The sequence below is a fragment of the Ostrinia furnacalis genome, unplaced genomic scaffold, assembly GCF_004193835.3.
Source record: "Ostrinia furnacalis isolate ACB-3 unplaced genomic scaffold, ASM419383v2 OfSCF4876, whole genome shotgun sequence".
Classification (NCBI taxonomy): domain Eukaryota; kingdom Metazoa; phylum Arthropoda; class Insecta; order Lepidoptera; family Crambidae; genus Ostrinia; species Ostrinia furnacalis.
In genome coordinates, this window is record NW_021135115.1 from 1 (window position 1) to 23,076 (window position 23,076).

The following is a 23,076-nucleotide window of genomic DNA, read 5'->3' on the forward strand; positions in this document are numbered from 1 at the left end:
GGTATCATTTTGCATAGTCGCAAGACTTCACTCCGCTGCTGTCAAATCAATGTCGCATAATGTTATCGCAATGTGTGTGGCCCTTGGCCAAATCACAGAAGCCTATGCGAAGAAAGAGCACTTGAATGACAATGAAAATCAGGGTTACCATTTTATAAGATCTCCTCACTATTGAGGGTAACAAAGTAACATTAATAATCTAGCCATTAATTACATTTATTACCTACTAGCTGACCCGGCGAACTTTGTTCCGCCTTAATGGCAATAAATAAGCAGACTTTTTTTTTTATTTCGAACGGGATAAAAAGTATCCTATGTCCTTCTCCTGGCTCTAAACTACCTCCCTGACAATTTTCAGCTAAATCGGTTCAGCCGTTCTTGAGTTATAAGTGGAGTAACTAACACGACTTTCTTTTATATATATAGATACGAGAAAGTAAAGCAACATGCGGTTTTATTTTAATTTGTAAAATATTNATTTTACTTTTATTGTATTTTTATTCAAGATTAAGTTAATTTAACCCTTAAATATTTGCTATTAAAATACTAACGTCCTAACCTATTAGGATCAGTAATTAGCCGGGGGGCCAATTACTGACACTTATGCACGGCCAATAACTATTTTTATTGATTTACTTTACCTAGATTGTTACAAGATGCCGTTGGTAACACAGTATACTAAGGTTGGTATAAGTAGTTGGAACAGAAACACTTAATCAGTTTAAAAAAATAAAACAAATAATACCTGAAATGCAAAACAATGATTTTTTTTAATTCTCTATCGTTTGTGGGACTATTTATTATAAGCAAAATGGATTGGAAGCGGAAGTTACAGATGAACCTGAACCTATAAGTCGGGAGAAAGAATCAACATTGAGTGAAATAGGAGAACTTCAAACTAGAGATAAAGAAAGAGAGACAAAAGACCCTAAAACTGGGACCCAAGAAGATGAGATAGGTACTTGTAGACGAACGAGAACGACGAGATGAACCGTTACCGTAACCAGAATATCAGAGGATTCTGGAAGAAAAATAAATCCTCGAGAAAGAAAAAAGGTAACGGAAAATTGAAAGAGAACATAAAAGAGAGGACAGAAAACTGAAAGCTGAAGAAAAGAAAACTGCTAAAATAAAAAAAGTAAGAATAATTTATCTGTATCCAATCAAATCTGTAATATTTGCAAAAAGCTTATAAAAAATAGACTTTTAGTATGCTCTGAATGTCACCGTGTCTTTCATAATATAAATCTTGTGCAACAGCATATTCCTGAAGAAGAAGGAGACAGTTATCTTTGTCACAATTGTTACAATGTTACTGAATGTACTGACGATGATGAGATAGATGAAGAAATCGATAAGAGTGATACTGATGACGAATCCTTAGCTAATCTTAAGGAAAGACAAAATGAGTTAGGATTACAAAGCGTGAAGTTTCAGTGATTTTTATGGGTTTTTTTCGGTGGCTAATAACTGTACTTCTAGGAGCCAATTACTGTGATTTTGGGGCCAATAGCTAAATTTAATGTGATCTCTGATATTTTTAAAATTATTATTGTAATTCTTATTCTTATATACACCAAATAGGTACTAGTCTAAATAGCAGCAATATTGTTTTCTCATAATAAAATATAAAAAGTAAACAAAAGTCGAGTTTTTGTTACATTTTACACAAGTTAACTTACACAACGCTCTTAAAGGGCCAATAACTGTAGCAATCACCCTACTCATTCTTGGACCAGTCCATGTACCCGTCTGAGGTCAAACCGAAGCAGTGGAACTGGAAACGCAAGGAAATTGCTAAAATAAAACCCCAATTTTTATGTAAACCTTAAGGCTTTGGGAGGCTTTGGTCTCCTACAAACACCGTCACGCTTAGGCCGCGTCACAATGCTTACTATAGAAATGTACTGTCGTAGTAGCGACTGGTCGTCCAAGGAAAAGTCGATGGAACCCGATCGCGAGACAGGTCACCTATGCGCTGGACTGACCAAATAAAGTCACTGACACAGCCCGACGGATTAGCAAGCTGTGGCAATGGGCGTAGCACTTAGTACGCAGAACTGACGGCTGATGGTGCAGCAAGATTCTGGAGTGGAGTCTGCAAGTGGTAAGCGTGTGTCGTCCACCCACAATGTGGACCGATCTCATAAAGGTAGCAAGAAGGCGCTGGATGCAGGCCGCTACCAACAGGGCGATGTGGAAATCATTGGGGGAGGCCATGTTCAGCAGTGGACGTCCTGTGGCTGTAATGATGATGATGATGATGATTATGATGATGATGATGATGATGAAATCTTTGGTCTATGTTCATCAGTGGACGTCCTGTGGCTGTAATGATGATGATGATGATATTGCTTCAAACGCTTGGTCCAGGATTCACTAGATTAAGAAACCTGAAATGATGATGATGATGATACCGCTCTGAACGCCTGGTCCTGGTTTTACTAGATAAAGAAGCTTCAGTAGCCTTTAAAAGCCTGCAAAACTGGGTACTCACATCGCTCTGGGCGAAGTCTATAAAGTTCTGCAAGTCCGGATCATCTCTATAAGCGTGCACGACCCGCTCCGTGAAGCTCAGCTCCAGTAGACCGTGCAGGGAACGCGGGAACACGACGAAACCCGCGCGATAGCTGGCAGCTGCTTTAAAGCGATTTAAAGCGCTCTATCGCTAAAGTCGCTGACAACCCGACGGATTAGCAAGAAGTGGCAATGGGCAGGGTACATAGTTTGTTAGCCGTAGTACAATCGCGCGTACTCAATGCTTTGGACATGTCTCAAGGCTGGATAACAACTTCATAGAGCGACTGGTCGTCCAAGGAAAAGTCGAAGGAACCCGAATGCGAGGCAGGTCACCTATGCGCTGGACCGACCATGTAAAGTCACTGACACAGTCCGACGGATTAGCAAGCTGAAGTGGCAATGGGCAGGGCACATAGTACGCAGAACTGACGGCTGATGGGGCAGCAAGATTCTGGAGTGGAGTCTGCAAGTGGTAAGCGTGTGTCATCCACCCAAAATGTGGGCAGAGAACCTCATAAAGGTAGCAAGAAGGCGCTGGATGCAGGCCGCTACCAACCGGGCGATGTAGAAATCTTTGGGGGAGGCCATGTTCAGCAGTGGACGTCCTGTGGCTGTAATGATGATGATGATGATGATTATGATGATGATGATGATGATGATGAAATCTTTGGTCTATGTTCAGCAGTGGACGTCCTGTGGCTGTAATGATGATGATGATGACGATATTGCTTCAAACGCTTGGTCCAGGATTCACTAGATTAAGAAACCTGAAATGATGATGATACCGCTCTGAACGCCTGGTCCTGGTTTTACTAGATAAAGAAACTTCAGTACCCTTTAAAAGCCTGCAAAACTGGGTACTCACATCGCTCTGGGCGAAGTCTATAAAGTTCTGCAAGTCCGGATCATCTCTATAAGCGTGCACGACCCGCTCCGTGAAGCTCAGCTCGAGTAGACCGTGCAGGGAACGCGGGAACACGAAACCGCATACTGCGCCGCCCATTTCAACGAGAAACAGGATCAGAAGGCAGAGGGAATACTGGGGAGAGAAGAGAAACTAAATTACAGTCAACAGCTTGCATTACATTCTTATAATATAAACACTAAGGCCCAGAACAGACGGTGAAACGCAACTGCAACGAAACTGCAACTGCTAGTTACTTTTGAGTTGCATCTAAGTTTCTGCCGTAGCGTCCGTTGAGAGACCACACATGACGCGACCAGTTTGAAACTTTCGGTTTCAGTTTCATCCATAAGAATCATCAGTTGCAGTTGCGTTTCTGTTCTGGGCCTAAGGCGTCACATTCACTTATGTATGTCCGAAGTTATCAGTGTTGCTATAGTCGAAATACAGGCTCTTAATTGCTATCGCGTGGTCTAATAACTCATCCCATCTGCAATAGAAATAGGAAAAGAAGGCCTGTATTCCCTACAGGACAGGGAAGAGAAGATACTTAGCTTGTAAGAGTTGTAAGCTTGTCATTGTCAATAGAGAGACGTTTCAAAATGTGATGATGGCACAATAACCAACTATAGCTCTTTGCTCCAATGGTGTGGTCTAATAACTGCTACCATTTCCACCAGAAACAGAAGGTCATGTGTCCACCTTGTGGGTGGACTCCTCCGTGGTTGAGGATTTCGGGTGAAGCTCGCTTCCACCTTCGGCCTGATCATCACTTACCATCAGGTGAGATACAGGCCAAGACCTTCCTCGTTGTGCATAAAAAAAATCTAATCCACGCTACGCCTAGCTGGGGGCACGTGGCGTACATTCGAGAACCTTGCTGCTCAAGCTTCACGCAGACTAACGTCCTATATGTTGGAGGAACTCCCGCGCACTTTCGTCCAGTTGTTTCGGGGACTCCCCCGTACTTTCGTCCAGTCCGGTTCCTCAGCGTCCTCAGTAATCATATGAGGCCATAATCATCATCATCTTCATCATTTCAGCCATAGGACGTCCACTGCTGAACATAGGCCTCCCCCAATGCGGCCTGCGTCCAGCGCTTCCCTGCTACCTTTACGATGTCGTCGGTCCACCATGGTTAATCTGTCAAAAAGATGGAAACTCACGAATTTAAGCAGGCAAGTGTTCTCCCGGAGCGCTCCCACGCAGCCGGCAAAGCTGACCACGAAAACCACTCCGCCCAGCAACGCGATGAGAAGGCTGATGTTTAGCATCACATCGTACACCGTATCCAGCTGTGAACGTACAGTTAGTTAGCTAGTTAGTTTTTCAGGGCAATCGAATACCGCACTTAGCCTCATGATTGGGCCATTATTTGAGTCACGATAGCCGAACGGTGAAGGCATCGGACTGGCCGACTCGTGATCCGGGGAACGCGGGTTCGGTCCCCGCCGCCGCTCGACTATTGTGGTGAGCTCACTCGTGATACAAGCATATTTAGTATAGTACGAGGGGCTAACGAGACTATTAGTAATTTGTGTAACAACAAATTACTAATAATCTGTTTAAAAAAAATGTGCGCGATTTGTGGCTTATCTATCATCTATCCAACCACCCCAGATCCCCAGAAGGCAAGCAGCCCGTCTAGGCCGCTACAGGCCTCCTGCAGCGACGATGGTGATCGGAGAACGTACAAACATACTTATAGGTCTAGTCTTTACTCAATCAGCGGCAAGGGAGGCACATTGACATATTTGTTAAATGACAAAGCTTATAATCTGTAGGAGATCTGAAGTCTCGCTGACGTTTGACATTACAAAAACACTCGATAGATGCGTTAAAAATACACCATCAGTCATGGACAAAACATTAGATAGCATCTGCACTACTCGGTATAGATACTCCGCTGTCTCTCAGTTGGCTGTATTTAATACTAGCTATTCCCGCGACTGTACGTGTGAAAATAGTTTTTTAAATAAATCTTTCACAATTTTGCAACATTTTTCTTTATTGCTCCTCTCCTAATGGCTGTAAACGGGTGATGTTATATAGCCTAAAGCCTTCCTCGATAAATGGGCTCTCCAACACAAAATTATTTTTTCAAATGGGACAAATACTTCAGCTTTACAAAATCCCAACTAATATTATAAATGCGAAAGTAACTCTGTCTGTCTGTCTGTCTGTTACGCTTTCCCGCTTAAACCTCGCAACCGATTTTGATGAAATTTGGCATAGAGATAGTTTGAGTCCCGGGAAAGAACATAGGATAGTTTTTATCCCGGTTTTTGAAACAGGGACGCGCGCGATAAAGTTTTTCTGTGACAGACAAAATTCCACGCGGGCGAAGCCGCGAGCGGAAAGCTAGTATTAGTATAAGTTGATAAAATCAGTACTTAGTCATTATTATTATCACACTTACAAACCGGATGAACCTATTAATCAGAACTGCATGATAGTAAATACTGCTGGAATACCCAAGTCATGAAGTCGGACGTGGCCAACTAGTATAGGCCTGCAGTTTCATTATCGTACATTTTGTCATGCCATAGAACTAGTTTCTATTATCCTTTCTCATGATAAGGAATGAAGGGTTTATAACACAGACCGTCCCATTCACAAAATAATCACACTCAGATAAAAGTTACAGAATACAATAGTTCCAACTTTTAGGTTGATAATATTAAACAGCTTTTATCTGAGTGTGACCATTTTACGAATGGGACGGTCTGCATCAAACCCGGTATGAATTAAATAGGTCCTTTGTAAAAAAAAACTGTCATACCCTAACCCTTTCAGCCTATATCATAAACAGCATGCAAAAATGCAAATACATAAAAATTTACTTTATAAAAATGTACTTTAGGAGTAAAATTGTTTAAGTTGTAAACTTTTTGTATGTAATCAATGTGACCTGATAAGACATGTTTCAGATAATAACTATGTCTGGTTTTATAACTTTGTTTTTTGCAAAATATGTGCATTGATAAAGCATTCGTAAACAAATATTTGTCTTCAGTATCATTATTGATAAACTATAGCCACATAATGTAAACATTTTCATGAAAATACTTCTTGAGGTGACTTATATTATAATATTATTTTCCTCACTCATAATAACAAAATTAGACTTAAATTATGTGAATCAGTAAACATAAATACAGTCCAAAGAAAATATTTTTGTTAGGTACACATTTTTCAATAGAAACATGATTGATATTTAAGGAGGAAATAGGTATTTGGTTTTAGCATAAATCAGTGCATTTGTCACTAGCATCAACACAAATTCTATAGAAAACAAGTTTAAACGTTCGGAAATGGTGTTGTTAGATAAATTAAATATCTGACTAAAACTGAACTAGATGAAAACCACATAATTATGTTTAGCACTGAGTGATAAGAGCAGACATACGTATTATTTTCATTCTAATATTTCAAAATCAAATATTCAAAAAAGTGTACATAACTATTTTTAATTTTAAACACTTATCATGATCCTATGTAATTTAGAAGGGGTGCTCTAGTTTAGGAGGCAAAGAAAATTGGATCTTTCTGTTTGGATAATATCCTATTTTTACAAATGCCATAGTATAATACTATTTTAGCATGCAAGTCTTACCTTTATGAGCCCAGTAGCTTGCCATTTGTCAATAAACGCATACAATCCAACTCCAATCAGAAGTCCTCCGAACAACTGGAAAAACAGATTATTATTTAATATTATAATACTATCTAGCCCAAAGTCCTATGCATGTGAATTTCAACCTGACCCAGGAAGTGTTTTTTATTCTAGAAAACTGTAGTTTTTTAAGTAAGGACTAGTATGTTTCATACGTATTAATTTTTGTTTCTGTATTTACTTTTACAAAGGATTTCAATACAGTCAGGTTTACAAATAATATATTCAATTCATAGCATAGACTGTACTATTCAAAGCATTTTATATGACCCCTCATTACTGGCATCTGTAATCAAGCAGTTAACTGACGAGTTAGCAAATAGATAAGTATACATTTTATAGGACACATCCTTCCTAACTTTTTGCGAATTATGACTAAACCACCGGCCATATCGTTTCGTAACCATCATTAACGCGAACGGAAGCGACCTGGGAGCTGGGAAATTGAACCGTCATGTGAACTCGCTCCCAACAAAGAGTGAGAACATCATGAATCATATCGAATACACGAACAATGACTATATCTAACTATAGGCATTATCATTGTTTTTACCCACCACCGCAACGAAATTATCGTATCATTTGCAACTACACAAGTTTCTAGAACTAGTTTAAGCCAACAAACTTACCCAAAATATGAAATTCAGGGCGAAAATCATATATTTCACGCAACCACTAACGTAAGTAAAATTTGGGCCCCGACGTCGATGCATCTTGATGAGTAGGACTAAAATGCCTCACATATATTGAAATGGACACACAGCTTTAAATTTCAGGTTTCCATTCAGGATTTTACTCGAATAAAGCTGAGAAAAACATATTTTTTTTGTATGAAGTCACCCACTCGATACACACCACACACACATCACAATTCACAATAGTTTTTTTTAATTTAGTGATTTTGATTGTCGACTATCTGTCAAATTCCGCCCCCACTTCTTATTTATCAGTAACGTTATAACATTAACGTTATTAATGAAAGGACAGTGCCAATTTATTTATTTATTTATTTATTTATACTTCAATGCCAAAAATATTAACATTAGGCGAACTTAATGCCATAAGGCATTCTCATACAATAAGCAAGCCAATCCATGTATGGAAGTTGGACCAAGTGCTGCCCAGAATGAAACCATAGTTCATTTTTTTTCCTCAGGCAGGCCAATACTAATTTGTAAACCGGAGCGCACTGAAATCTATCCCTGGAGTTAAGAGAAAAAAAGAGTTTTGTTTTTAATTATTTACGTACAAAATAATATCATCGATATACAGGGTGTTAGGTAAATGGGTATAGGAGCCGACACTAGCCCATGTTAACATGGACATATAAATGGTATGGTGAAGTCAGAAAATTGATATCTTCATTTTTATTTTTTGATATCTTTATTTTTATTTTTCATACAAATCGGATTTAAAAAAAAATTTTTTGTTTGAATAAGGTTGTGTTGTTAACTTTTTGGCCACTTTGGGTGAGGGATAGATTTCAGTGCGCTTCGGTTTACACATTAGTATAGGCCTTAGGAACAAATTGATTCTGGACAACACTTGGTCCAGACTCTGGCACTATCCTATAGTTTATAATTTGGACCTTTAGAATCTTACTTACAAAAGCCGGGTACCCATCGCATATTTCGCTCTAAGATTTCTTTGCCTTAAACAATCAACCTCAACAAAAATTTATGACGTCAACATTTTAACAAAATTGTTTACAAAAAATGTTGAATGTTGACATGATGTTTTTGTTGATTGTGTAGGGAAGAACACGCGCTGGAGACTCGACTTAACGATTGATTCAATGTTTATCAAAGTTTTTTGAAGGTATATTTGCCATAAAACTTCTCCTTTGTGATTTTGCTCCGAGCCAATACCATTAACTAAATAACGGATAACGGTATGACGTTTTGAATTTCTGATGCCGAGAAATTTACGTGCTCTGTGGCTGAAAATTTCATGAAAAAAAAACTTTAATTATAAGTCAAGTTCTTCAATAATAATTTGATTTTTTAATTTATATTAATAGTGTTTTATTAGCATAATACAAATATAAACAAACTTTTCACCTATATAATAGGCAGCATATTCCTTAACTTTGCACCTTTGCACATTCCACAGAACGAATGAAAAAAGATTTATTTGTGCTGCGACTGGCGCGAAAATAGTCACTCACTGTCGTAATTTAAAATTAATTAATCTACTTTACAAATAGTGGTAAATCTTATCACTGAGGAAAAGGATTAGTAGATAATTAAATAATATGCAGTATCGTTGATAGTGAATTATCGCTACAGTTGTGACTTGTTGCGTGAGTGCACGTTTAAAATGGCTTGGACAGCGATTATTGCTGCTATAAGGTACTTGTTTGTTTTAAATTTATGTCTCCTACATGATTCTCATATTATTCAATACCTATATGCTTGAAATAAAATACGAAAATATTTCACATCGATTCGTGGGATCTTTTTGAGGTTTATAACACAATATAATCCACAGAACACATTAACTGGAACTTTTCGAAACTGTTTTGCGAATTTAGTATTATTTAAATTTAAACCTATAATTAATTCCCTGTAAATTATCTCGTGAGCTGTTATTGAGTTTAAGATGTAATATGCCTTATGTTTTTATTTTCAGCGAATAAAGTTTACTTTAGTAACCTGAAATTAATGTGCTTAGTTTATAGTAAAGCTCACTCGCCTTTTTTCATTTGGTCTTATTTCAGCATCCTTGGGCTAGTAGAAGGATGGACCGACACAAAAATACGTAGATTTCCTGACAGCTTCATGTTTGGAGTAGGCTCTGCGGCTTACCAAGTAGAAGGAGCTTGGAATCTCGATGGTGAGTATATTTTAGTCTTACTTTAATAGCTAAAGTTTTTTTCTTAATAGTAATGAGTGACCTAACTTTTGTAGTACAGTCAGTATCAAATAGTTCATGACACCCAAAGTGGCCAAAAAGTTGACAAAAAACCTAACAAAGACGCGTTTGCAAACTTTTTGGCTACTTTGGTCACGAACTATTTGACGCTGACTGATATAAACTTCCGAGAAATCTATCAATACTTATTAATTGATCAACTGTTTTGAATTGCCTTAAGTTGATTTTGATGGGTCATTAATGATAAAACTCAGTCTCAAAACATGTCAACCAAGTCTCATATTACCTGAAAAAATTCCAGGCAAAGGTGAAAGTATATGGGATCGGTTCCTCCACGAGAACCCGGACTTAGTCCCGGACGGTACCAACGGAGACGTGGCCAGTGACTCCTACCACCACTATAAGAGAGACGTGGAGATGCTGAGGGAGATGGGAGTGGACCATTACCGGTTCTCTATATCTTGGCCAAGAGTCATGCCATCGGGTAAGTTTTAGTTACAAATAGTTTTTTTTTCGAGCCGGAAGACGCAGCGTGGGCAGGCCTCCCACTAGGTGGACCGACGATCTGGTGAGGGTCGCGGGAGGTGCCTGGATGCGAGCGGCGCAGGACCGGTCTTTTGGAAATCCTTGGGGGAGGCCTTTGTCCAGCAGTGGACGTCTTTCGGCTGAAACGAACGAATCGACTTGGGTCATAATCAGATGTTTTGTCTTGCTTTTTTGTTTGTAGTTAATAGTTTTTAAATAAGTTTTAATGACAACAACTATACTACTTGATGCCAAATAAACTAAATATCTATCTTTCTTTCACTAAAACTTTTCTGTAATAAGTGGTCCATAGTACCTACACTGAATTTGCTATAACTATTGACTCAGTTGTTTGACTCCTTCTTGCGTAAGCGTAAAAGACATCCAATGTAAAGGCCATTTTATTTAGTTTATGTCGTTGGTATAGACGTGATACCAACCTAATTGTAGGCAAACTATCAAACTTTTTATTAAGAGAAACGAAACACTATAATTCTGAATGTAATTATTTTTATTGTACGGCTAACTCAGCCCAATATGACATAGGCTAGTATTAGGTATCTGTGGTATAGGAAGATAATGCCTTAGCAGGGTTTCCCAAACTATGGGTCGCGACCCAATGGTGGGTCGCGAGCGATCATTGAGTGGGCCCTGCCTGTAGAACGACACACCGCCCTACCGATCCAACCGCTGGGCAGGGAGCGAAATTTCCTATAGGTGGGTCCCGAGTTTGGGAACTTGTATTAGATGAGTCGTAGCCCAGACAACTTTGGGAAACATTGCCTTATAGTATTAAATTAGCCTTTTGACCTTGATTAATGTTAGCAACAATTTTATATAACATAAAATATTATCTTTATCTTCCAGGTTTCCCCAACCAGATAAACGAGGAAGGTTTCCAATACTACGATAACCTTATCAACGAGTTACTAACATACAAAATCGAGCCCATGATCACATTGTACCACTTTGATTTGCCCCAACGTTTGCAAGACTTGGGCGGTTGGGCCAACCCTTTGTCCATCGGGTGGTTCGAAGACTACGCTAGGGTTGTCTTTGACAGATATGCTAGTAAGGTCAAATATTGGACCACGATGAACCAACCCAATTCCATATGTTTGGAAGGGTATGGAGATAGCATTATGGCGCCGGGCGTGGATATGAAAGGGATAGCAGATTATATTTGCATCAAAAATGTTTTGTTGGCGCATGCGAAGGCTTATAGGCTGTATGAGAGAGAGTATAAGAGCAAATATAATGGTGAGTTAATTTTTCGTACCAGCCATAGAAATCTAGTGTTAGAACCTAAAATGAATCCTTGCCAAGATTAATTTAGTAGGTCACCTATAAGTAACTGGATAATAAAGCGATCATCTATGTTCGCTGGCGAACCGAATACTGCTCGCGTTCGGAGACGTTCGCCGATCGCTGATCCACTTACGTCCCCACAGTAGTTCGCGATAACCAAACGTAGAAAAAGAGAAATATGTGGCTGAAATAACAGTTTATTTATTTTTGAGCTCTATGATTAAGAATTCTAAACATAAAATTATATGCAGGTTACGTCGGCATATCGATATCCGTGAACTGGGCCAATCCAATCAACAACAAGACTGAAAATGTTCAAGCTACAGAGGAGTACAGGGAATTCAGTGTAAGTTAACAACAAAATCAATAGTTTTCAAAGGTCTCGGTCAAGAGGGCGCGCAATCCGCAATCCTCATCGTGTGTTGGTCCCGTTGAAAACCAGCTTCTCGACATGGCGCTTGTTATGTCGCGAATATTGCTGAGCGGACGCCTCTTCAGCATAGCTTCTAGGTTAATGTTATGTACTGTTTTTTTAAAATGCTGAATAAAGTATTTTTATTCTTGTTCTAAATGACGGTCCAGTGCTGGACAAAGGCTTTTGGCAAGGATTTCCGTTCGTGCAAAGCTCGCATCCAGGAATTATGCTTATGCTACAGTTAAAACTCATAATACGTAAAAACCACTTTTTTAACCGAAAAAATCAGTCAAACGTAGTCATAGTCATTTATTCCATAAACATGTATGGACCGATTATGAGTTTTACTAAAGCCCGGTCGCCGAGCACTTAGAATTTCGTCCAATGACCCCAAGCTCGCTTGTAATTATGTTGCTGTCGCGCTCGCACACTCACTGCGGCCGTCAATGAATCACGATTTCTAATGTAATTTAATTCTAACTAACAATCGTAATTTATTTACCAACGAGTTAAAAGATTTCGTTCTGTGTAACAGTCAAGAGAAAAACGGTATTCCGGAAAAAAAAATCTTAATTTTTCTCTTCGTAATCTGAAACAGTTTATTTTATTATCTGGGGGCACGGCAGTGCCACCAAGTCGAGCAAAAAAGCGGCATGAAAACACGTGTAAATTAAATTATTTAGTGCGATGGCCAAGTCAATAATTTATGTAAAACGTTAAAGATTTCCTGGCCTGGACTTGGTATTACATGGATCTCACAACTTTTTACCGTAGAACAACTGAGTTGCGAGACTTGGTTTTTTTGACAAGTATTGTTTTTGATGGGATTATTATTTATAGATAGGGATGTACCTAAACCCGATCTGGTCTCCGTACGGGGACTTCCCTCAAGTGGTGAAAGACATCGTGGCGAAGAAGAGCTTGAAGCAAGGCTTCTTCAAGTCTCGCCTGCCGAGCCTCTCTGCTGAGGAGAAGAAGCTGTTGAAAAGTAAGTGGTTTTGATACATTTTTAAAACGGATAATCTTAATAAAAAAACAGTTAAATACCTACTTGAATTATTGAGACCCCCTTAACTGTCCACTGGTCTTTCCTACCCTTGTTGAAAATTTTCAAGCCAGTTGTGTAGATCAGTGTTTTTCAACCTTTTTCATGACACGACCCCCTTAGTATGAAAACAATTTTGACGAACCCCCGACCGTTCGCTTTTTTTTTCATGCGTTTTATAATGTTGCAAAGATGTTTGTAGGGACTGAATACTCGTACTTCAACCCATACAACATTTGCATAATTAGATTTCGGATTAATCTGTCTTTATAAGAATTTTTTTTACTGAAGTAGTTTTTACGACCTCTCGCGACCCCCCTATAGAGGCTTGGCGACCCCCCAAGGGGTCGCGACCCACAGGTTGAAAAACACTGGTGTAGATCGTTTCATCAATGAAAACGCGCCCCACCACTTTTTGGTTGAGGGAAGCGCGGGGTGCGGGGAATTTCATCTGAGCGTCTAATGTCCGTATTCACAAACATTACTATGAGGTCTCACAGTCTCTATTCAACGCTGTGCGTTCGATTTGCTGCTTCACTTAACCCTATGCGAAGTCGAACGCACAGCGTTGAATAATAGAGCTCTGTGATTGGTTCGTGCACCCTGTGCGTCCACGCGCACTGTGAGACCTCATAGTAATGTGAATACGGCCGTAAATGTTTTATGTGCTACTTTTAAGTTTTTTTGTCTTTGAGTGATGTTCATTGCAATGTTTCTTACTTTCTGTTCATTGAAATGTTTCTTTCCTTCTAAAACTATTATCTTATTCTTCAGAATCGGCCGACTTCCTAGGCATGAACCACTATACCACGATGCTGGTCAAGCGGTCCACGCAGCAATTTCCTTCGCCGTCTTACCAGGACGATATCGGCGTGGAATTCAGCCAGGATACAAACTGGAGGGGCGCTAAGTCTATTTGGTTGAAGGTGAGTCATTGTAAACGGGACTATTCCCACCTCTCGTTCCCACCACTGCAACTCCTGTGTAGCCAGGATCTACAGCTTGACCGCCACAAAAACCCAACCAATGAAGGTCAAGTTTGTCCCGGGGGAAAGTTAAACTGTCATTGGACCCGCAACGAAATTAATCAGAAGAACATAGGAGTTCGAAATTAAGGTTCGACGTCCCTCCATTGCAAAGCGGATGACAGGTGACAAACAAAGGTTTAAAACCTTTAAGAAAAGATTATGCACCACGGACAAGTCAAGTGAGTCATTGTAAAGAAGCTCAAACAAAGTCATTCTAACCGCCTCTGTGGTCTAGTGGTAAGACCACCTGCTTCAGACGCAGAAGTCCCGGGTTCGATTCCCAGTGGGGGCAGATTTTTCTGTTCGGTTTGGTTGGTGGTAGTGCTTGTTCTAAGTCCGCCTGGCTAGCTACCACCATCTTACCTAAGTCTGTCGCCATAACAACGTTAACAGCATTGTTGTGTTCCGGCAGTTAGAGGTAAGATAGCCAGTTCCTCCGTGGTTGAGGATTCCGGGTGAAGGTCGCTTCCACCTTCGGCCTGATCATCACTTACCATCAGGTGAGATACAGGCCAAGAGCTTCCTCGTTGTGGATGGAGTTTGACAGACTTTGACGTTTGATATAGTTAAAGTAAGATACCTACAACTATAATACCTAAGTATATCCTACAATTTAACTAAGTATCCGTTCTGTTCCGTTTTCCGATACCCATATTCCAAGCTTTGCTTCATTTGAGACTATATTTTTAACATTATTATTCCAGAGCTACGCCTTCGGTATATACAAAGCGCTTCTCCACATCAACCAAAACTATGACTACCCTCTAATAATCATCACGGAACACGGGTGGTCTACCAACGCCGGTTTATGGGACCAAAGCCGCGTGCAATGTATGAAGGATTACATGCGAGCGTTACTTCTGGCCATGGAAGATGGATCTCGAGTCGCAGGATATACTGCTTGGAGTCTTATGGATAACCTGGAGTGGGCTAGTGGTGTCAGGTTGGTGGAAATATAGATCTTATTGTAAGCTTCATAGGGTATGCTCTAGCCTGATCTACTTTTGACTATAGTCTGGTCTGCGAGCACGTAGAATTTTGTCCAATGACCCCAAGCTACCCATCCTTATCGCTCGCGCGTAATTATATTGCTGTCGCGACTGTACGACGGGCGCCCGCAGTGAGTGTGCGATCGCGACAGCAACATAATTACGCGCGAGCGATAAGGATGGGTAGCTTGGGGTCATTGGACAAAATTCTACGTGCTCACAGACCGGGCTTTAGCAGTATCCATGTCGGTGCAAATGTATACTTTATTGTAAGCTTCATAGGGTAGCTTCTATAGTTCATGCGAGCATTACTTCTGGCCATGGAAGATGGATCTCGAGTCGCAGGATATACTGCTTGGAGTCTTATGGATAACCTGGAGTGGGCTAGTGGCATCAGGTTGGTGCATTTTTTTATCCACAACGAGGAAGCTCTTGGCCTGTATCTCACCTGATGGTAAGTGACGATCAGGCCGAAGGTGGAAGCGAGCTTCACCCGGAATCCTCAACCACGGAGGAACTGGCTTACCTTATCTTACCTCTAACTGCCGGAACACAACAATGCTGTTAACATTGTTGTTATGGCGACAGACTTAGGTAAGATGGTGGTAGCTAGCCAGGCGGATTTAGAACAAGCCCTACCACCAACCAAACCGAACAGAAAAATCTGCCCCCACTGGGAATCGAACCCGGGACCTCTGCGTCTGAAGCAGGTGGTCTTACCACTAGACCACAGAGGCGGTTTATAGATCTTATTGTAAGCTTTATAGGGTAGCTTCTATAGTTCATGTGAGCGTTACTTCTGGCCATGGAAGATGGATCTCGAGTCGCAGGATATACTGCTTGGAGTCTCATGGATAATTTGGAGTGGGCTAGTGGCATCAGGTTGGTGGGAAATAAACCTTATATCTAGTACCTTAAGGTCTTCGGCTTCCCCTGCCATATGCCTAGGTTGTCAACCTCTGTCTGTCATTGCTGAGCTAAATGTAGACCCTATTGACAGCGTCTTAGCGGCTACACTGCCTGAAACCTTCTCCTGAAGACAATTTTGAGTGGAATCATGTCTTCAAAAATAGACCTTATTCCTAGCGTATTAGGTATTTTTTTAGTTTCTACGATCTGCGTCTGACCTGTAGCGTCCAGTTAGTCGTCAGCTTCTCTGAGAAATGTACACCTTATGTTTAGTGTCTTAAGGTCTCTTTTTTCCTCTTATTACCGCTAACTTTCAAGACGCGGGCTTATCTGCCTGAGGCCTCACTTTGTGTGTGGACCTTGTTTACAGCATCTTAGGGTCTTCTTTCCCCTTTTCTAATCACAGAACTTAATGTCATTATTCCCAAATTATAATCAAACTAGCGGCTGCCCGCGACTTCGTACGCGTGGACCTCGTTTTACCCCCTTAGTTTGTAAAATCTGTTGTTAGATGGCGTTTTACGGCTTCCCCGCATGAATATTTACGAACGTCAGAAACAGTAGTTTGTCCAGCGCTGCAGACTTTAACCAATGACGATAGATGGCGCTTTTTAGACACGTCTTATTTATTTATTGAAAATTTGTCACATATCGTCATAAATTATAGCTTATATGTTAATCTGGGTTATAAACAATAATACTGTAAACTTTCAACAAAATGCGTTCAGTAGTTTTTGCGTGAAAGAGTAACAAACATCCAGACATTCAGACATCATGACATCCAGAGTCCAGACATCCAAACTTTCGCATTTATAATATTAGTAGGATAATGTTTATTTGTTTTACAGTGAACGCTTCGGCCTATACGAAGTGGATTTCGATTCGGAAGACAAGAAAAGGACAGCGAGAGAGTCTGCCCTTGTCTACAGACACATCATTGAGGAGAGAGTGGTCGACGACTGGACTCCACCAAGATTAGATATAGATATATCGGGTAGAAGACTAAAGAGGTCCAAGAAAAATACCGAGTTGTAAAGATAGGTTTAAATGGAACCTTTACAGTCATCAACAAATGGTTCGTGACACCCAAAGTAGCCAAAAAGTTGACACAACCTTATTCCAATGAGGGTTTTCGCGAATGAAAAATCCGCCAGATGACAATACGTAGACGCGAGGTCCAAATGCTGCATGATTGGTTATTTTTGACATGACATTGACAGGTATGTCAAAATCCACCAATCATGTAGCAGTCAGACCCCACATCCACGTCCCGCCATCTAGCGGATCTTTCATTCGCGAAAACCCTCATTATAACAGAGAAGTGTTGCGATCTTTTTGGCTACTTTGGGTATTATCACGAACTATGTACAAAGTGCAATACTAGTTCGTGACATCACAATAACGTATTAATTTTAATTTAGGCCCTACTTACCTGTAGTGAAACTACCATTGCAAAAGCCAAAATCAGTGGTATTTTGTACGTAAATATACCTACTATTAAGTACAGGATTTTTATGTGATTTTCTACTTATATTTTTTTTATATATTAATATTTATTTGATGTTGACATAAAATTTAAAAACTAACGCGCTTTTGTCAATTACCGCCCTCTATCGATTTTTTGTAGAAGCGTATAAAACCAAGCATGCCGATGACGCGTTGTGAAATAGCGCGAATTTTATTCTTATTAGGACATAGAGATGGCGCTAGTATAACCTCCGTGACGGCTAAGTAGTTCCAAAATTTTCAAGAGATGGCAGTAGTTGTACCATAGTTAACGTTATTTTAACCGACTTCAACAAAAGGAGGAGGTTCTCATATCCGTTTGAAGATATCTTTTCAGAAGTCGCATTAATTTAGTTTTTATATCGAAAACGTAAGTGATTTTTGTCTCAGTGTTAGCTGAAGGAGGAAGTATGTTGAAGAACACCAAATGATGAATAATAATCCGCCATTATTTAAAATTAATATTCCGCTAGGTAAATACTTACTCTGTTACTCAGAATATGAAACGAATAAACCCTTCACTTTCCCGCCAAGAAGAAAATTAATACCAATCGTTAGGCTTGAAAACTGTATTATGTATGCTATAGGTATAGTTCTTGCAACTCACGAAGGCGAGTGAGCTTTACTTGTGTGTATACGTGCACAACTTTTGGAAAACGAACAGTAGCGAGCCACCACACATATAAAGCTCACTCGCCTTCGTGAATTGCAACAACTTATACTCACTTGAATTACCTACCCCGTATTAAGGTAAACGGCTACTAGTTCGTGATAGTACGTAAGTTCGTAAGTTTTTTTTCTAGCTCAAATAATAAGCAAATGGAATATTATTTATAAAAATTCTTCATTACTACAAAAACTCTATTATTTAAGCTATCTAAAAAACCAAGTACCAACATTGTGGCGCCAAAAATGAGAGCAATACGAAGCTTCAAACTCTCAGAGAGCCAAAAACAGCCGAGCGGCTTACAAAGGTTGCTCTCACCGTAAGGTTAGCGCTCCAACTTCTTAAGCTTATAAAAAGGCGAAGGAACGTCCATTTAAATAAAACTTGTAATAGTGGTTTTATGTGTTCCTTGACAATTGATTTGGCTTAGAAAAAAGTTATATGAAAACGTAGAATTCCTTTAAAATTGCGATTAATTGACTCACGAAATAGCGTACATATTATTTTTCGGGTGTCCCCTATTTCGTAACACTACCGATTCAAGGATATTATGGATAACATTTTGATGCTTGGTTTTTAAATAATTATTTATGATAATTTAAATGTAAGTTATGAAACAAATAATGCATTTATTTAAGTTTCTCATGACCTAAATTCGGTATATGTTTCGTTCACTAGAATTTATACGACACGAGTTTGAAGTTCACATATATGACCAATTTTAAGATAAATTAGCATAAGTAGTACCAGCATAATTTTGGTTTTATTTCGATTTGTTTTATTTATCTTTGTTTATTTGTATTGTATATGGGATAGATAATAGTTAATTGACACATTTTGACAATAATCCATGAATTTTACTTGGGGAATTTGGAATAATCAGTATCACGAAACAAGGAACCGTATTATTGTTACTTTTTTCCAAGTTCGTGATATATAAATGTATGGTGTTTGGTACTTTTATGACACACACCATCAAAGAAATCGATATATTTTTTAGTTTTTAATACTTACCTACCTAAGAAATGAATTAGTTAATAACTTTTTTTTTATTATGAGTCATTGGCGTATCTGGGGTTATTTTCAGGGGGGGGGGCTACCCTCACTTGAAACAGCTCCAGGGGTGGGATTATAGGGATAAGGGAGGGGGGGTTGCAAATCAAAAATTTATGGGTACGAGGGGGGTGGGGGGTAAGTCCCCCCCCCTACATTTCTAATGGTTATAGAAATATTTTCACATATTGTTAGAATTAACAAATCAAAATATTTTACTAGACTCACATTATTTCTTATGAATATTTCAGGTAAGTAATATCGTCAATTTCACATAATTATTTTATTCTAAATTTTTATTATCGTTTTTAAATTTATTAAACCCTTAATCATTATTAAAATATCCTAACTGTATGCATAAAACCTTATCCCGAAATAGGGGACATGAGTTCACGAACTTAGAAACAGAGCAAAATTTTGTCACGAAACAGGATCCAAACAAGAGGTCCGCAGAACAATTAATATAAAAAAAAGTTCAAACTATATAACTATAAATTATATATTAACTTACTGTCAAAAGACCAAAGTTTAGCATACAAAAGCTTTCATACTGATATCATGCTTGGTTATTTTTAAATAAAATGTTAAAGTCGTAAGAGCCTTAATATACCGAAGTAGGGGGCACTTACCTTATTTACTACCATAGCAAAATTAATCCCGACAATCGCGTTGCATTATTTTGTTTATTTAACAAACAAAATATTATTATGACGGGCCCTCAGCTTTATCCAATTCAGATCATTACGGTGTTTAGTGGACTACAATAGTTATTGAAAAAATTGTAACAAAAGCGAAAAAATAGCGGCTCTTCTAAAGTTCAAATAGACTCTGCGGGTGGTAGCACATAATAAACTGTACTTTTTTGTGACCCTTATTGCAGTAAAGATAGAGTTGGATTTTATATGGCAGGATGAACAAAAGGTATTTTGTGTACAGTAAATGAATCGCAATGGCTACCTACAAGGGAGCGAAATCGGATGGATTCGTTTTGGTAAGTAAGTAAGAGGGCAATTTACAGATTTTTTGGATTTATGTAAGTAGCGTGACGGAATTATCAGTTGAGATTATTTTGGGGAGTTTTGTTTGATGTTAAGTAGGTACATCATTATAAGTATATTTTAAAACATTAGCAGGAGCAAAGTTAGTTAGCCAAGCAAGCCTAACGGATTAGCAAGCTGAAGTGGCAATGGGCAAGGCACTTAGCACGCAGAACTAACGGCCGATGGGGCAGCAAGGTTCTGGAGTGTAAGACGTACCGAAGAGGAAGGAGGCGTACTATGTGGACCGACGACCTCCTAAGGGAAGACCTTAGCAGGAAGACGCTGAATGCAGACCGCTACCGGTACCAACCGGTCAATATAGAAATCATCGGGGGAGGCCAATGTTCAGAGACGTCCTGTGGCTGAAATGATGATAAAGCCAGCTAATGTGTAGTTCCGACAGAGTAAGTAGAAAAGGCCCAAACCCACTTTCGAGTGGATATCATAAGAGGTGACTAAGGAAAAACGTGATCATCATGCGTCCCAAACACTACTGATCATTGTGGGGTGTGTGCTAAATCCTCTCATCATCATCATCCTCATTTCAGCCTTAGGACGTCCACTGCTGAACATAGGCCTCACCTAATGCTTTCCACGTTGATCGATTGGTAGCGGCCTGCATCCAGCGCTTCCCTGCTACCTTTACGATGTCGTCGGTCCACCTAAATCCTCTATTTTGTAGTAAATTGGAAAGAGTCGTGTTCCTGCAGAGGAGAATAAATAATCTGATGTTGACGATAATGATGATCAGCAACTAAAGGGTGGAAGAAGAGTGATCCTCCGTGGTTGAGGATTCCGGATGAAGCTCGCTTTCACCTTCGGCCTGATCGTCACTTACCATCCGGTGAGATACAGGCCAAGAGCTTCCTCGTTGTGGATAAAAAAAAAAGATAGTCGTAGAACCCGGATCAAGATTGAAGGCAAATGCTACCATACAAGTAGGTGAGTTGGGGACTTACGTTTTTTAATTTATTGTATCTCTTAAGAATATAAAACCTACATTACGTTGTTTTTAGCGTTAACAGTTTTACAATTTTTATGTATCCCATTTTCAAATTAATTTCTGATACCTACATTTTATTAACGACGATTAGAAATCGTTGTCCAAAAGTATCTCAATTAACTATATTAGTATGGAACTGACTGTTTAGACCCGTGTTCAATGCAAACCACTGCGCTCCTTCACCGAGCAAAATATTCTTATATCAAAATCTTGGATTGACACAACCATACCTGCCTAGATACATACCCGCATAAATGTATGAGTCGCGTCTCCTCACAGTTTATTATATTTGCGGCGTGTAAAATATGTATGGCGTGATGATGCGAGAGAGCTAGAGATGTATGGAAATGGATTTTCTTTGACATTTTCACTTATGAAGACTTTTATGAGAATTTTATGAATCTAATGGTAAGATATTTTTCAAATTGGTCTAGTAGTTTCGGAGCCTATTTAAGCCTACAAACAAAGATCTAATAGGCAAGGCAAGGCAGGTTGTGTTGAACTGAGTTGTTCATTAAGTTGTTGATAAGTTACAATAACTCATTTAGTCGATTTCTAGCGACCGAGAGGAGCAGGCGTGCCGCAAAGCCTGCAAAGACTGTAGTCGCCAAACTATTAGTTTGTTTAACCACATCTTTCATTGAGATTGATAATAAAAGGTTCTCATTATTTACGGATGCATTTATTTCTATGTCCTGTGCCATTGTATTCTGCACAGTCTGTTTGTTAAGTTTCATCAAAATCCCTTGAGTAAGTAGTTTTTGCATGAAAGAGTAACAAACAAATCCTAATACAGGATTTCAATTATACCTAATCATGATCATGTCTCCAAAAACTTTGAATTCGTCGTCACTATAAAGTCGCCATTTTGTATCGTGCGTGCATCATAAACTATAAATCAGTGCAGTTCCAAAAGCTGCCTCCACACTGTCTTCCTCGAGATTCGCATTCACCCCTCTGTTTCTTGTGTCTTCACCCTAAGAAAGCCAGTAAGTAGGGTAGTTATGGGCGGGTCTGTCTGTGCACAAATAACCGGAGAAATGTTTTTGGAATAGCTACAGTGGGTTTTAAATCATTTATCTTTGGGATGGGGTGATTTTTCAATCGTCAGACGGGGTGATATGATTTATTTGCAACTCGAATTGGCTTCTACCAGATTTTTTATGATGTAAAGTTCTTAAATGTTAAGTTATGTCGTTCCGTCTATTTCAAAATTGTATTAAAATATCAATATGAATTTACTAAACATAAGTGAAGGTCGCGGGAGGTGCCTGGATGCGAGCGGAGCAGGACCGGTCTTTGTGGAAAACCTTGGGGGAGGTCTTTGTCCAGCAGTGGACGTCTTTCGGCTGAAACGAACGAACGAAGTAAAGTTCGATTTAAAACGTCCATGACTCCTTTAAATGCGCGTGTTAATTACACTAAACATTTCCCCCCAGCGACTTTATGTTATTAAATTAAATACCAATACGAGTAACATTAAAACACTATTAAAGTGAACTGTTTACATTTAAAAAGTGTATTTTTAATAGGCATTAGGCACTCAATAAGTAATTATTTCTTTTTATCCAACTGCGCCAGAAGGAGAGTTATGTTTTTATACTACCTACGGTA

The 23,076-nt window shown here is 39.3% G+C and overlaps 2 protein-coding genes across 4 annotated transcripts; one reads left to right on the forward strand and one right to left on the reverse strand.

Moving 5' to 3' along the window:
* Nucleotides 1-486: 486 nt before the first annotated feature.
* Nucleotides 487-7,963, reverse strand: LOC114360072 (tetraspanin-33). 2 transcript variants are annotated; one of them, XM_028314629.1, is made up of 5 exons: nucleotides 7,730-7,963; nucleotides 7,041-7,115; nucleotides 4,591-4,719; nucleotides 3,386-3,559; nucleotides 487-1,777 (listed from the first exon to the last, which is right to left on the reverse strand). In XM_028314629.1, exons 1-5 carry the CDS (start codon nucleotides 7,811-7,813, stop codon nucleotides 1,721-1,723), a joined length of 519 nt encoding a protein of 172 aa, XP_028170430.1. In that variant the 5' UTR covers nucleotides 7,814-7,963; the 3' UTR covers nucleotides 487-1,720. The 2 variants fall into 2 exon arrangements, with proteins under 2 accessions (XP_028170430.1, XP_028170429.1); XM_028314628.1 differs by lacking the exon at nucleotides 487-1,777 and having other exon boundaries at nucleotides 3,236-3,559.
* Nucleotides 7,964-9,345: 1,382 nt separating this feature from the next.
* LOC114360077 (myrosinase 1) lies at nucleotides 9,346-17,343 on the forward strand. 2 transcript variants are annotated; one of them, XM_028314633.1, is made up of 10 exons: nucleotides 9,346-9,451; nucleotides 9,820-9,935; nucleotides 10,276-10,458; nucleotides 11,367-11,759; nucleotides 12,059-12,153; nucleotides 13,063-13,210; nucleotides 14,042-14,193; nucleotides 15,000-15,168; nucleotides 15,612-15,681; nucleotides 17,042-17,343. In XM_028314633.1, the coding sequence occupies exons 1-10, from the start codon at nucleotides 9,420-9,422 to the stop codon at nucleotides 17,226-17,228; spliced, it is 1,545 nt and encodes a 514-aa protein (XP_028170434.1). In that variant the 5' UTR covers nucleotides 9,346-9,419; the 3' UTR covers nucleotides 17,229-17,343. The 2 variants fall into 2 exon arrangements, with proteins under 2 accessions (XP_028170434.1, XP_028170435.1); XM_028314634.1 differs by lacking the exon at nucleotides 15,612-15,681 and having other exon boundaries at nucleotides 15,000-15,238.
* The last annotated feature ends 5,733 nt before the right edge of the window (nucleotides 17,344-23,076 follow it).

What these genes read in the sequence shown, in the direction of transcription:
- LOC114360072 (XM_028314628.1), bottom strand. Translation starts at nt 7,813, where the DNA reads ATGCATCGACGTCGGGGCCCAAATTTTACTTACGTTAGTGGTTGCGTG. An exon ending in AAGCTACTGGGCTCATAAAG is followed by an intron (nt 4,720 to 7,040) that starts GTAAGACTTGCA and finishes GTACGTTCACAG; the next exon opens with CTGGATACGGTGTACGATGT. An exon ending in ACACTTGCCTGCTTAAATTC is followed by an intron (nt 3,560 to 4,590) that starts GTGAGTTTCCAT and finishes TTCTCTCCCCAG; the next exon opens with TATTCCCTCTGCCTTCTGAT.
- LOC114360077 (XM_028314634.1), top strand. Translation starts at nt 9,420, where the DNA reads ATGGCTTGGACAGCGATTATTGCTGCTATAAG. An exon ending in GGAGAAGAAGCTGTTGAAAA is followed by an intron (nt 13,211 to 14,041) that starts GTAAGTGGTTTT and finishes CTTATTCTTCAG; the next exon opens with AATCGGCCGACTTCCTAGGC. An exon ending in GAGTGGGCTAGTGGTGTCAG is followed by an intron (nt 15,239 to 17,041) that starts GTTGGTGGAAAT and finishes TTTGTTTTACAG; the next exon opens with TGAACGCTTCGGCCTATACG.